Source organism: Morone saxatilis, unplaced genomic scaffold (assembly GCF_004916995.1).
Source record: "Morone saxatilis isolate NCDOM2014 unplaced genomic scaffold, NCSU_SB_2.0 Contig9, whole genome shotgun sequence".
Taxonomy (NCBI): Eukaryota; Metazoa; Chordata; class Actinopteri; family Moronidae; genus Morone; species Morone saxatilis.
This window is the reverse complement of record NW_023340268.1, coordinates 21647470-21662315: the sequence shown is the minus strand read 5'-3', so window position 1 is coordinate 21662315 and position 14846 is coordinate 21647470. Positions and strand designations below refer to the sequence as shown.

The following is a 14846-nucleotide window of genomic DNA, read 5'->3' as shown; positions in this document are numbered from 1 at the left end:
CATACATACATACAGTGACCACAGTGAAAACAGAAAGAACACATGCACATACATGTTTTAAACAGTGATCTAAACCCTAAACTAGTAAAATGCTTACAGCCTGCAGTTTTGTAACGTTTAACTGATCAACTGTGCAGTCATACATGTATTTTGTCATTTCCATGCCTATCTAACCAAATGTAGACTGAGATATGACCTGAAGCTCCTCTGCCTGGTGAATTCATTTCACTTCAGCTGCTGTGCAGAGAGCCTCGGAGCCATGTTGAAACCCTGTGGATTTTGTGTGATTGTTATCGTGCAGCTGTCTTTGGCAGCTGGAATGAATGCTGGTAAGATCATTGCATTTTTTTATGTGTGTATGTGTATGTATGTGTTTTTAGGTGCTGCTGGACAACTGACAAGAAATAATAATATTATATATCATAAACTGAGCTATAGACACAAGAAAACAACATTGGCCTGTTTTGACCTACATATGTGGGCCGAACTAATGATTATTCTGATAATCAGATTAGCAGCATTTTATGATAACTGCATGAAAACCAGTGGACTGAACATTAGACATTTGTGTTTTTTTTTGTCCTTACAGATTGGAGTGTTCAGAGGACTCCATTCAGCTCCAGTCTTAGACACAGGTGAGTCACCACATGCAATACAATGAGGCTTTTATGTGATATACTATCATACTATACCATACCATTCAATTGATCACTGATGTGAAACGGCTGTAAAATGTAAAATTGTGGAAATGTGTTACTACAAAACTGTTGATACTAATTTAGTTTCAAAGATAATACGAAAAATCCATAAAATAGGAGACGTCAGTTTACTAAATGATAGAAAAGGGGCCCCTTAGGGAAAAAGGTTGGGAATCACTGCTGTAAGAGATGCTATTATTTCCACAGTAATAGAACTTCAGCTCCATTGATTTTCCAATCAAGTCAGAAAGACTGAGGAGCAACGACACCAAGCTGAAGTTGTTTTAAAAGCCTAAAAGATTCAGGCCTTTTTTAGTACATTCAGGGATGGAGCCCCAGAAGCCACCCCCTCCACTCCACCTTGCCCCTGAAATCAATACAATCAAACTGCAACAGTGTGCTTATCAAAGAGCATATTACAATTCTTTTTTATTTACTTGAGTCAGTGTAAGTATTTGGTCAACTGGATCATTATTCACCCATCACTTATCTACTTCTAGGGCATATCTTCAGATGACTCCACTAATGTTTCACCTACTGCACTCTGAGCTTGGAGACGCTGGAAAGTGGCCGACTGATCCTTTCAGAGACACCAAGTCCAAACAAATGAGTGCCATCAATTCTAGTGTAGATTTGTTTAAGTTTGGTTTATCTAAGACACAGTGTCAGAGAATCAATAATAGCTGGAATCCTGCTTTTCATGCACTTTGTTCCATCAATCCGACAGTACCGGCTTGTGTCAGAAGTCTCATTATGGAGGCCTTCCCAGTCTGTTTGACTCATTCAGATGGCTTTAGATTCAGCTATAATGACACATTCGAGACAGAAATTATGTCTAACCAACAACATGTGACCCTTAGAGAAGGTGATACTAAGTACAGCCACCAGACTATAGTTATTATGGAAGAGGACCCTGCAGTGATTAAATCAGCCACTTACCTGTTTGAGAGGCATCCTACTGTATCAACTTTGCTGAGGTACCAGAAGGGGGCACTGCATATTCTCAGAGGAAGCCATTTCCTTTCTACCAGAGACCATGACATCATACTAGTCGGCCATGGCAGCAGTAGCACCAATGGGACAGTCCAGCTAGCTGGTTATGGCCCAGAGGAGCTTGCCAGAGTTGTGTTACAAATTGAAAGCACCTTTAATCATCTTGGCACCATCAGCCTCATCAGCTGCAACCTTGGAAATGACCGCCACTTTATGTTGCAGCTGCTTCAAGCTCTCCGGTCTCTCAGTGTGAAAACAAAGCTGCTCCTACACAACTCCTTCCTGTCTGTTCGCTCTGACGGAGAGATAATGACTTGGACTGACAGAGTCTGGAGGTCCCATGACAACAGCGGAAGAGTCCATGCTGAACTGGACCAAAGAGGTGACGTAGTTACGAAAGTGGAACTTGGCTGTGCAGGGCCAGGGTTTCCTGATTATAAAGGAAAGGTTTTGTATCGTCAGACATTGGACTGGCCAAGCCACCCTCAAATGTTTGTCCCAATGGAGCTGCGCAAAAAGTACCCTTCTATTGACTGCCTGGAGGGGCTTACATGGAGCTTGTTTTTTGAGGAGAATGAAAGAAGGCGTGCTCCTGATTATGTCCCAGACCTAGATCAAAGACACCTGAAAGCAATTTGGCTAACAGAGCCAGGACCAGCTGAAGACAGCATTGTCCTCAAACATATTAGTAACATTCAGGATCTACTTGTGGAGATACGATATAATGCCAGGGAGGAAGTTGCATCAGACCTTCACTATGTTCTCAATGAATGCATTTACAAAGTACAAAAAAATCTTAGTGTGAGTCTGGTGGGCAAGTTCATAAGCACTGGCAATAAAGCTGAAATTGACAGCTTCCGTCAGAATTTCAATGAGCTGCAGGGTGAGTCCTCCCTACTGGAGTTGAGAGAGGGTCTCAAAGCGTCCAAATTCAATGACTTCTGCCGCCAGACCTTCCAGTTTCAGCAGTGCATCTACAACTGTGAGAGATGGGGTCGTTACTTCATGGCAGCAGTGTTCTCAGCATCTGTGCAAAACTTCAGAACCTTCTCACTTTTCCTCATGAGTGTCATAGGTTGTGAAGTAGGTCGCTCCCGGGGGACTGACAGCCCCCTGTGCACAGCGTTTGTTGGAGCTGACCACCCTATGGTGACCGATCAACCCTGGCCTGACCGTCTGCAACGGGGATTCTATGGCTGCACTGTTGACAACTACGACCTGGCACCGCAGAACAAACAGCTTTGGTTAGATCAAGTTGTTGCAAAGGAAAATGCCCTGTACATCAAATCGAAGCAGATGATGACCGCCGTCGACCATGACGAGCAAACAGAGCTTGACATCTTTGGGAAGGTCAAAGTCATGAATAAGTATGTGTTTTCGTCTTATCTAGAATTCTTTCGAGGTACACCTGAGGGAAAGAAACTCAAGATGGGATGTACTCAATCTTTCCATGAGAATTTAAATCCATAATGCTGGTCTAATGTGTGATAAATGATAATTGCATCTTCGTTGCATAGTTGGCTTGAGTATTCTTCTGTGTGGAAAGGTCTGACACAGATGTTCTGCTTGATGCTGATATGACACTGCCATAAAATTCTGCATAGTTTACTGCTTCAGCTTACTGGCACAGCTAGACATTTGATAGTGTTTTAATAGCTAGAAGAGTGGAAATTATCTTGATAAAATAGGAAATTAGGGCAATAAAACTGTTAAAGGTCCAGTGTGAAATAATTAGAAGGAAGTACTGGCAAAAATTGAATAATATTCATACGTTTTCATTTGTGTATAAATACCTAAATGTAAGAATTGTTGTTTTCATTACCTTAGAATGAGCTGTTTTTACAGTAGCCCAGAACGGACAAACCAAACACTGGCTCTAGGTAGGGCCTTTTTTATTTTTATTTTTCAAATTTTGCATCCCCCGTTTCTCTTACAGGCTTGGAAAAGGGGGGTGATGACGAGGGGGTTGTTATCTAAAACTACACGACTAGATGCCACTAAATCCAACACACTGGTCCTTTCAAACTAGCTACTTCACATTTGTGTGTAAACTATTTAAACTGTGTGAGACAATTTGTTCATTCCTATTAAAACAATAAATGATTTAACAAATAGCAGTATTGGTGTTTTATTTGTATGTTTATTACATAATTTTTCTTATGGTGGCACACAGGTCAGCATACAGAGAATTACAAAACATAAATACGTACAAAATGCAGGATCACAGAGGGTGAAGCATTACTAGTAGAATCTTATATAAAGGGCTACAAAGCACACATTTTGAGATGTTTTTCCAGGTGATTGCATTTAGAAAGAATCCAAACTAAACTTGTGTTTTGTTACTGACTCGCAAGGTCAAACTGAGATGATTAATGTCACATATGTAAAGATTCAGAAAAGGTTTAACACTCAAAGTTAGGGTTGCACAATTAATTAAAGTATCAAAATCGCAATATGGCCAAGTGCAATATCCAAATCGCAGAAGCTGCAATTTTTTCAGACAAAAGGTAAAACGTGACAAAACAGCGTTATAATGAAGTACTGTAGTTCTGTGGAGATTATCTGGCCTACAAATCTTATTCTACCAGATGTAAGAACATATGTTTGTTTTGTACAAACTCGAACACATTTCACGTCATCATCATTTTAATAGTGTTTCAGTGACAATTACAATCTGGCCTCAACTCTGATGATACATGCTCTTATACTGATGCACCTTTAAATGGCACTTGTGAGTTAGCATTTTTGACATGTGAAGTTGACTATATTATTCTATATAAATGATAATGATTGGCTTTTGTGTGGTTAACTATTGAGATGGCCTTTGGTAGGCAACACCTATGACCCCGTTCTTATTCCTTTTTCTAAAATGGTGAATGATGTTTTCTCCATTTTAAGGCTATCCTGTCAGAACTCGACTTTGAGCTTTTAAAATGCAATTAAGCACCATTGTTGTGGTGTTTTCATTAAGTTGTGAATACCACAACAGTGGGCCGCTCAACAGAAGACAACATTTTTGCGAATGGGAGCGCCTTTTGCACCATTCAATTCAAAGTGAGTGTTAGGGCCTTGTGTGGTAATGCTTGTTGGATTATCTGACAGGGGCTGAAATGTTCAATGTGTGTAATTAGTTTAAACAGCGTGCAGTCCAACAACATCAGACCAAGGGTTCATGACAAGACAAAATTGTTTTAGAACGCTGTAGGTAAAAGTTGCAGCGGTATGAATATGAGTATGTGTAATCATATTTTTATGTTTTCGCAGTTTCATCAATAAAATGCAACTGTAGCAAGTAATCACTATCCCCATTCATATTTTAAAGCTGCAGTATGTAACCTTTATAAAAATTACTTTTTGTCATATTTGCTGAAGCTTTCTCTATATCCTGACAGTAGAACATGAGACAGATAATCTGTTAAAAAAAATCTGGTTCCCCCAGGCTCCTCCTAGTGCTCCTAATGGCGTGTAAGAATCCACTGGGCCTGAATGAAAACAACCAATCAAAGCCAAGGAAGACTACAGAAGTCTCATTCCCAGGATCCAAAAACATCTGTATTTGACACCCTGGGAATGAGACTCAACAATCAACTATCTTTCTAGGCTCTGATTGGTTGTTTTAGTTCAGGCCCGGTGGAATATTGTAAATTCCATTAGGAGCACTAGGAGGAGCCAAAGAAACCTGATTTTTTCACAGATTATCTTTCTGATATGCTACTGTCTGGATATAGTGAAAGTTACAGCAAATATGATCAAAAAAACATAATTAAACAACAACATAATTAAATTACCTACTACAGCTTTAAGATGCTACAAATTACATCCAGCTACAAAAAAAACCTGAAAAGCTGTCAGTTTGAACGGAGGTATGAAGAGTCGCTATAGAGACAGTACATCATGTTGTCTAGTTGTATTCGTGTGAACTGGCAGGTTTTCAGAATGTTGCAGACTGGCGTCATGAATCTTTGGTCTGAACTGAACTTAACGTCCACTCCGCAGATCTCCAACTTCACAGGCAATGTTTTAGACCTTCACATAGATGACAACTGAGTTGGATCTGGGAGCAACGGAACAATTAGCACTTTGAGATTCTCTTATGAAAAGTGCTTTACAAATAAAATTTATTCTTATTATTATTAATTCAGAGTGTTCATCTTTACAGAGAAGGACTGCTAGCCTTCTATGGCTAGTAACATGCCAGCCAAAATTATACTGTCCTGTCCAATAACAGCAACCTTAGCCAATGTGTTAAATAAAACGTCACCAAATGGCTACAAACAGATAATAAGTATGAGGATGATTACATTATTTTATTGTAAATTTGTTCAAATTGTAGTTTGATTCTTAAAACCTTTAAAAATGTATTTGAGCTGGTGCAAAGGATAGTATACTGGCAGAAGCGTAATGTGGAAACCTGTCAGACAGAGACCACAGGATTAAGAAACTAATATACTAGTGATAAATGTTGGGAATAGTTTGCTGTGTGCAGATGAGACTTTGCACGTTTGTATTCTGTCTGACACCTGATGCGGGGAGGGATGTGTTACTCTTGTTTAGTTACATTTTAGGGTGGAGACTGTATCGGGCTGAGAGCCTGCTCTTCACAGGAGGATGCAGCTGCACGAGGAGCCTTGGCCACTGAGGAGGCTGTGCTGCGAGGTGGCTAATGACTGGATTAAGTTCCAGAAATGCTTGAAAGAGATGCCCTCGCCGTCGCCTACACCCATCTTTCGCAGGATCTCGCTCATTCCCTGGTCCGTGCCGACCCCCTGTGGGAACACACCAGAACACACCAGGACAAAATGTGTCATGTCATGTTTTGTAATCATGAGGAAAGTCAATACAGTTAAAAATTATTTGTGTGTTCACTAGCCACCCAGGGAAATGAGACTTACTTTTTGAATACAATATTGTCAAGGATATTCTGCATTAGAAAAGTAATCTGGTTAAAATATATCTTAATTAATGAATTGTCTTAATAAGATACTACAGCTAATATTGAGCTAGACTGAACCAACATGTTGTGTAACAATAGTTAGCGTAATATCCCAGCAGAGGAACAAGATTATTTTCCTTATTTTAAGAGTAAGACCACTGGCACATCTCAATTTAAGAGAAGTCTTGTCCCAGTGCTGTAAATAAAAAAATAAACAAAAGTAAGAATGACAAAATGACAAAAGTAAGAATGCTTCTGGTGCCTTAAAGCAGTAGTAGGCAACATTTATAAAAATAACTTTTTGTCATATTTGGTGAAACTTTCACTATATCCTGACAGTAGACATACATATTCCTTTTAGATGTGACACCGTGTACATGGGTGACTTAGGGTGGAATAGCAATGATAAGAAAATAGTACTAAATACCTCTGCAGCGTAAAAAGGCTGTCACTAAAATAAGAGCCACCCACCATTTGTGAATGGATACAGATAATACATGAAATATGTGTTATGGAATGCTTTTTCCCTCATGTTCACAGAAGTAAAAAAATAAATTCTGGATTTGGACATACATTGAACTGGGAATCTTTTTTTCTAAAATGAAAGCTTCCAATGTTCAACCTCTAAATAATTCAAGCTAATGTTGTGTGAGGAAAGCTGTGGAAGAGCTGGGCTGGTTTTGTGCACGGTGCTGTGTGACTAGACCTGCAGTGCTTGTGATACTGTGTAAACTGATGAATGTGAGGTGAATGATTTTTACAAAATAAAAAAAATATGAAAAAACCTCCACAGAGTGGAGACATCCATGCAAAAACTGCACGTTTTGTGCCAAGAAGTGGATTAACAGAAAGCAGGCCTTAGATGTTTGTAAAGGGGAGACTCGTGGGTATCCATTGAACCCATTTTCATTTAGATATCTTGAGGTCAGAGGTCAAGGGATCCCTTTGAGAATTGCCATGCCAGTTTTTCCATCCCCAAAATGTAGCCTAGCTTGCATGATACAGTTGATACCAATGGATGTGCGAGGGCTTCTTGTTTCATATCATACCCCATCTTTGGCATCAGCAATAATACGTCAAATTAATCTTAATGAAACCTTTGATACAGATTTTATATCTTTTAGAGGAATACTCCAATGAAAATGTGTTTTATATCATCTTCAGGCTTGAAGTTTCATTCCCATGGATCCACTGCGGTTACAATGGAGACAGTTTCATGATGGAAAAACATGTATAGATCAAAACATCCATAGAAAAATAAGGTACGGTGGTGACAGGAAGGTGTTTCAGTTACGATCAACATACATAGGGGTTTTTAATCCTGCAGGGATGTTTCAAATAACAGATTTTCAGTACTCACTCATAAAAAATTACACCCACCCCCACCTTCATCGTCAGTTGAATTAAGGCTTAGATGATGAATTTCCTAACAGTCAACTGAGCCTAGTTCTTACGTGTGTTTGCTGGTGTGTGACTCTGCTCTTAGCATGTTTCTGGCTGCCTTTGTGTGAGGTGAGGAAGGTGAGCTATGCTGCCACACCCAGCTGCTGCAGTCAACAGGCAGAGGGTGACACACATTGAGACTGACGGCAGTTTTACCTTTACCAGGTTAGGCATCTGGGAGGACAGCAGACCTTTGAATTCATCAGTTTTCAGCGTGGGACCATTGTCAGCTGAAGCAGAGTGGAACTGGGTGACCAGTGTGTTGATGGCATTCTCGAGGTCTGAAAACTGGGGAGAAGGAAAGAAAGGAATAAATGGAACAAGAAAGATGATGAAGTGAAAGGCCGTATCTAGAGCCAGTGTTTGGCTTGTTTGTTTTGGGCTACTGTAGAAACATGGCAGTAAAACAAAAACAGCTAATTTAACTAAAGAAAAAACCCACAAACCAATTCTTACTTACTTACTCACCTTCAAAGTATTATTACCCACTAATGGGAAAAACATACCATGGAATATATATTCCATTTCTGCTAATAGGTCCTCCGAAATGTTACACACTGGAGCTTTAAAAAGTGATTTAGTTATAGTCAGGGAAAGATTGTGGCCTTGGCTAAGAGAAGCCAAAATTGAGCCTGGTAGGAGACAGGATGGGAAGACTGGTTTCCGGTGGCAAAGTCAAACACAAACAGGCAAGCAGATCTCCATCTGCTTTAAGGCAAGCTGAAAGAAACAGGGAATTCAAAGAATGATGGTAATGCAGGACAGGAGGTCATCGTCAATGTCCGCGCTTCCTGTGAGCTGAATCATCACCTCCTGTACTGTCGCAAGGTCAGCAAGAAGGAAACAGGCAGACACTAGATATGTTTATTGTTTGGACCTTAAATGACCAGATTGCAACTCCCTCGCTTCACCCTCCCTTTCCAAACACAAAAATGTGAAAAGAGAGCCAGTGTTTGGTTTGTCCATTCTGGGCTACTGTAGAAACATGGTGAATTCCGTAGAAGAGGACCTGCTCCCTCTGTAAATAACTCTAAGGTAAACTTCTTATATTCAGGTGATTACACACTAACAGAAATGAATATTCCATTTCTGCCAATAGATCCCGCTAGAACAGAAAACTTGAGTGAGTTTGCTCTCACACTTAAAAGTCTTTCCTTCCTTAGCTTTTACAGACTTAATAATTGGTATACTGACTGACTGTTGATACAGTTGCAGAGCTGTTAAACAAATAACAGGAGAGCTCTGTTTGAATAAGGCCATGAATGTGAGCAACAGTACCTGTCCATGTCTAGAACCAAACCTGATCCACCCTGTTTAGCTATATCTCTATCTTTACAAAGCCTGTAAAAAAAACAAGATGAACAGACAATCTACCACAGGCAGGCTGGCAAAAGGTTTGTGCATTTCTGGAAAATTTCAACATAAAAATTGTATATTTTAGTAGTGAACTTATTTGGGGGGGAATTTTAGATAAAAAACAACATTAGATCTTATGGCATGTTTTGGTTAAAGGTTTGCCCATTTAATTGAACTGTAACCATCCTCCAGCACTAGTACAGAAACATTTGCAATCTCTCAACCCCTCATTAAGCTCTGTGTTCCTGAGGGAAATATCTGTCTCTTTATACTGACTTTATGTGAATTGTTCAAAGACGCGATCAGAGGGCTCACTGGTGCCTTGCAAACGCCCGAAAAAGATCTAGCAGGCTAAATATCTGGTTGTGTCATGGCGCCATGCTACAAGCTACAGCCAATGAGAGCAGTCTCTCCCCAACACCAGACAGGAAGCAGCTAACAGGGTAGTTACTTTGGTAACGGCCGAAAACAACTCCTCAAACGACTCCTGAAAGTGCCTGCCTCTCATACCCACAGTCTTTCCCACTGAAAGGGCGCAGCTACAACGGAGGCTGAGCCCGTTAAGCAGACTAAATGTAACACTTGTACTGAATACACTTACCTTTATAGATTATATTGATGCCAAATTGACAAGAAGACAGTCGACATATGACACCCTTTATCTTGTGTTTGTACAGGAATTGGTTTGACTCGGACTTTAGAATTCAATTCAGACTGTTAATATATATCATTCTTAAGTTGCCAGCACAACTTTAGGTAACTGTTACAGTATGATAATGCTGTCTGATGTTGACTGCTGTTAGTTATTAGTTTGATAAATGGGTCAATAACGTGTACATTATTGAGCTGTGAACCAAACTCTAAATGTGCTGTGAAACCAAAACTATGAGCTGTGTGGGGCTGCAGAGTTAGAGAGAGAATTATCTGCGAGTCCATCTTCCACGTTACACACAGATTAGAGCAGCGTTAAAGGCGGGTGTCTCTCGGCCATGACTGGAACACGCTGCAGTCTCTCTACAGTTATTATATGCATGTGGCCTGACTGCTTTGTCATAACCACACCCTTTCTGACTGATGTACCACAAGCTGCTGCAAGCCCTCTTCACCTCAACAAAAACTATCCCACAGAGAGCGCCAATACCCCGACTGTAGACAAGGCACAGGCAATTTCAACACCTCATTATATTCACTAAGGTATTATAGAAAGATTATGTGAATAAAAGACACCAAATGAGCCAATGAGTCTCTGAAACACAAGCACTGTCAAAACGCTGTGGAGGCCTTAGTTTAATGGCAGATTAAACAAGTTATCTATATGCATGTAACATTTTTTTTAATCCCTTTTCGGAAAGTGGAGTAGGGGATAAGCATTTAATGATTTAGTTTCAATGAGAACATGTAAAGATAGATTCCCTGCTTTTTTTTCTCTTTTTCTTAGAGTGCCCATTACCACGCCCAAATCCCTTCATTTCTTCCCAGCTCTCTCTTGATCTGAAACTCTACACAGTTGTGCTTTAGAACATCAACACTGAGGTGGAAGAAACTTTATAATAACATTTGCAAGTGTATATTAAGCTCTACAACAGTGGTTCTCAAACCTTTTACACCGCACCCCACTTTAGGAATTATCCAGCTAAATACTGATAAACTGATATTATATCAACCCTTGAGTAAAGAGTAAACCTTTTCTAAAATTGGATTTCTTTTTTCGAAGTATACTGCAAAATGCTGAATTGTAACCCCTGTAATGTGATATGTATCGCATTGCCAGATTCTTGCCAATACACAGGCGTAGTACGCTAACCCTGTTCAGCTACAGACAGCTCACACAGGAGGCAGTTGTATTCCTAGAAAGAAGATTATTTATTGTTGACTCTTGTTAAATCCTGAATGAAACTAGAGCTAATTTGGTGGAAAACGGGAAATCCTGGTCTACACTTCTCTTCCCAATAGTTCCTGTTTGAAGCCACAATAACAGTACTTTTGAACCATTCATTTTACCTCCGCTTACTTACCTTCTTACCATCACATTTCAGCTCCTAACTAATAATGTATATATGCTTGCGCTACATGGATGAACACTACTATGTAGCAGTGTGATTATTAAAACAGGAAATTACATTTCAGTAATCTCATAGTCAAATTATGTAGTATTTGTACAGTATTATATGTTTTTGAATTAATTAATAAAAAAATAATTGAGAGATTCTACGTACCACTAGAGGCAGCTCACATACCACCACAGTTTGAGAGCCAGTGTTCTAGGACATTCTCCGTGACCACAGGCTGCAGTGGAGCATTGTTTGCTTTCTAGAAACTTCTGCTCTTGGCAGTTCTAAATCCGTTATTCTAAGCTTCAGGGTGTAACTGATTGTGGTGGCTTGTTAGGTATGAAATGGTCCCATAAGAAAAGTTTTTGTTTTTAAATTGGCCCAGGACAGGCCGCTACTGGAAGCTGAGACCACCCATGGTGTCCCCTCCTCTGCAGATTCGATTCTGATCGTGTGTCATTATTAACAGGGGCGGATATAGAGAAATATTCATGGGGTGGCACAGAGACTTTAATGTATGGCAGAAATATACACTGTAATGCAAAAAGTTATTTTAACTCAAATTGCTTTGTAAGTTAAAAAAGATTCTTGCTTAAGCAGTTTTTACTGGTAATTTTAAGTGACACTAACTTAGTTTTGTAAGTTAAACATTACAGATTAAGTACTTTTTACTAGGTATTTTACTCTCAACTATTTTTGAGTTAAATTAACGTTTGCTTGGAAAAGCCCCTGAATGAAGATACTTGAAATCAAAAACATTATTGTGGCACATTACTAAAGCACCGACCTTCATTGAACGGCCAAAGCTTTACACATTTTTGAAAATAAGTGCCTTTTGTCATTGAACATAAGCCTTTCACTTAGTCGAAAATGTGTCATTGATAATTCATTTCCATTTTTAACAAATTATTTTTAAAATTAATCTAAATGTATGTTAAATTGGACAGCATTTGACACCAAACTGGGGTGGCCACCCATATAGATTCACCCCTCATAATTAATTAAGGAAGAACAATGAGAAAGATCCTGAAATAAAGAGGAAGCGATGCTGCATTGCACAATCATAATCTATGTAACTAACACACACACACACACACACGTAGGCGAGGTCCACCTGGGCCCTACATTTAAAATGGGACACGCCCCTGATTCAGAAACTGTATTAATGATATCAAACCTACACAAGTGCTCTCTCTAATGTATCTTCTTTGCCTGGAGATTACTGGAATGTTCTTATAGGTGAATGATGATAGAGTGTGAATCTAACTGTATCACAGCACTGACAGCTACTTCTTCTCAGGGAGGGGCAGATGGCAGTCGGTGGAGCCTGTCCGTTAAATAAGTCAAACTAGGTGTTTGCTTCTGAACTCAGTTTTTTGGACTTGTAAGACGGCGGCTAACACACAAAGTCTGTCCTGTAAAGCACAAACAGTTAAACGGGACTTATCCGGGAGAAAGATTGCTCCTCAGCGACATTTTTTTCCGCCTGAGCGCGTGAGATGGCGCGTCTTCGGCAGCCAGGAAATCGCTCTTTAACGAGCTGTTCCGCTCATACTTTATAAACTCGTTTCCCGTCCGAATCCGAGCCTACGTTTCTTATTTCGGTGAACTAACTCGGCGGCAAACAACTTTCCCCCCAAGTTTAAAGTTTAAAAAGTTTCAAACACGACGAAACTTTTTCGCGGGTGTTCACCTGTAGGAGCAGAGCTCGAGCGTTCTTTCTTACCTGAGGCATGGCGACTGAGGCTTTTTAGCTTTTTTCTTCCAGCGTGTCTTCCCTGCTCGCTTGCTTGCTTGCTGCTGTGTGTCAGTGGAGCATTGCCTCTGTCACCAGCTGGCAACCTTCCTGGATCCTCCCTCAGCATGAGGGGAAAGCCAGGAGGAGGGAGCAGTGAGCCCAGGCAATACCTTCAATTTACCTCACCCTCATACACTGTACCTTTATGACACAAACACACACACACACACACACATATATATGCATTTAAGCTTGTGGTGTGAGCAAAAAACTTGTGTAATGTATTATACTGTGTAAAGTGGTGTGTTTGGATCACTGAGCCCACACTCAGCAGACAGCTCATTCCACATCTGGAAACCTTTAGTCAAAGTTGGACACTGTTGTTTTGCAATAACTGCCTGCAAGTTGAGGCTGGTATTCTACTTTTCTTCCAGACTGTCACTGTGTTAACCTCCTCACTGCCAACTGTTAACATGACACCAGGCACTTTATTGCAGGTTTATATGTAAATCTGTCCAGGCTGTTCTGTGAGGCGTTCAGGCTGTGGTGGGAAATGCCTCGAAGATATGTTCTTGGAAGAGTTTTTCGATAATAAAAAAACTGAGAGGAGGTATAGAGACAGAGAGGGAGTAAGGAAACAGGCACAACCACATTCTTTCTATCCGGTTTTATGACTTGAAACAGTCAGTGGGGTGTAGAGAGGGGGAAAGCTCAACCGCAAGAATCTATCAAAAGAATCAACAAGATTCCAGCAGAGACTAAAAGGAGAGCTTTTTCCAGGCTGGGGTAGGCACTTGTGAGAGCAGCTGATGTCCTCGGGGTGAAGGGAGTGTACGAATATATGATTTCAACAATTTACATGGTCACATTCCCCACCCCCAACTCCTCCTTCACCTCCAGGTCCGTCAATATGTGACTGGGAAGGCCTGATGCCACACCCAATCAAAGAAGCCACAGTGAATTGTTTCAGTATGAGACCATCGACCTTTCCCACTGTTTCATCCTCGCTGCGCTGAGCTGCTCCCAGATGCTTTGCATTAACGCACACACAAACATGAACACACATGTACATGAATACACAAACACAGAACAGCAAACATTCCCATGATATTACAGTCACTGCACATGGTTGTGAATTAAACATCATTTCCAAAAAACACTTTGGGAGCCCTTTAAAGCTGCAGTAGGTCAATTTTATAAACATAACTTATTAGATTTCAGTTGGTTGCAATCTGTAACTTTACCACTAGATTTTACACATTAGCTTAAACGTTCACTATATCCTGACAGTAGTACATGAGACAGATAATCAGTGTAAAAATAGTGAAAGTTTCAGAAAGTTATTTTTTACCTACTGCAGCTGTAACTGCTTCCACTTCCTGAAATTGTATCTATTCATGATAAAGTATGGTAAGCATTTTGGTCTGAGCTGAATTTTAGAATTTGTACCGTAACCAAAGATTCATAAATAGCAACAAAATCTTACAATAAGACACAAATTCTTTAAACAGCAAAGTGACTGTCTTCAATAAAAGCTGCAGTAGGTAACTTTTATAAAATACATTTTTTTGTCATATTTGATGAAGCTTTCACTATATATAGTATATAATCTGTGAAACAATCAGGTTCCTCTG

At 40.0% G+C, this 14846-nt stretch overlaps 1 protein-coding gene across 2 annotated transcripts; it reads right to left on the bottom strand.

Annotated features, from left to right (window-relative positions):
* Window positions 1–6007: 6007 nt before the first annotated feature.
* s100v2 (S100 calcium binding protein V2) lies at window positions 6008–13350 on the bottom strand. 2 transcript variants are annotated; one of them, XM_035680932.1, is made up of 3 exons: window positions 13201–13350; window positions 8224–8355; window positions 6008–6457 (listed from the first exon to the last, which is right to left on the bottom strand). In XM_035680932.1, exons 1-3 carry the CDS (start codon window positions 13207–13209, stop codon window positions 6290–6292), a joined length of 309 nt encoding a protein of 102 aa, XP_035536825.1. In that variant the 5' UTR covers window positions 13210–13350; the 3' UTR covers window positions 6008–6289. The 2 variants fall into 2 exon arrangements, with proteins under 2 accessions (XP_035536825.1, XP_035536826.1); XM_035680933.1 differs by having other exon boundaries at window positions 8230–8355.
* Between the last annotated feature and the right edge of the window lie 1496 nt (window positions 13351–14846).

Bases quoted from the DNA above. Each gene is read 5' to 3' on its own strand.
- s100v2 (XM_035680932.1), bottom strand. The intron at 6,458-8,223 runs GTAAAACTGCCG...GTGTTCCCACAG, and splicing joins AGATGCCTAACCTGGTAAAG to GGGGTCGGCACGGACCAGGG.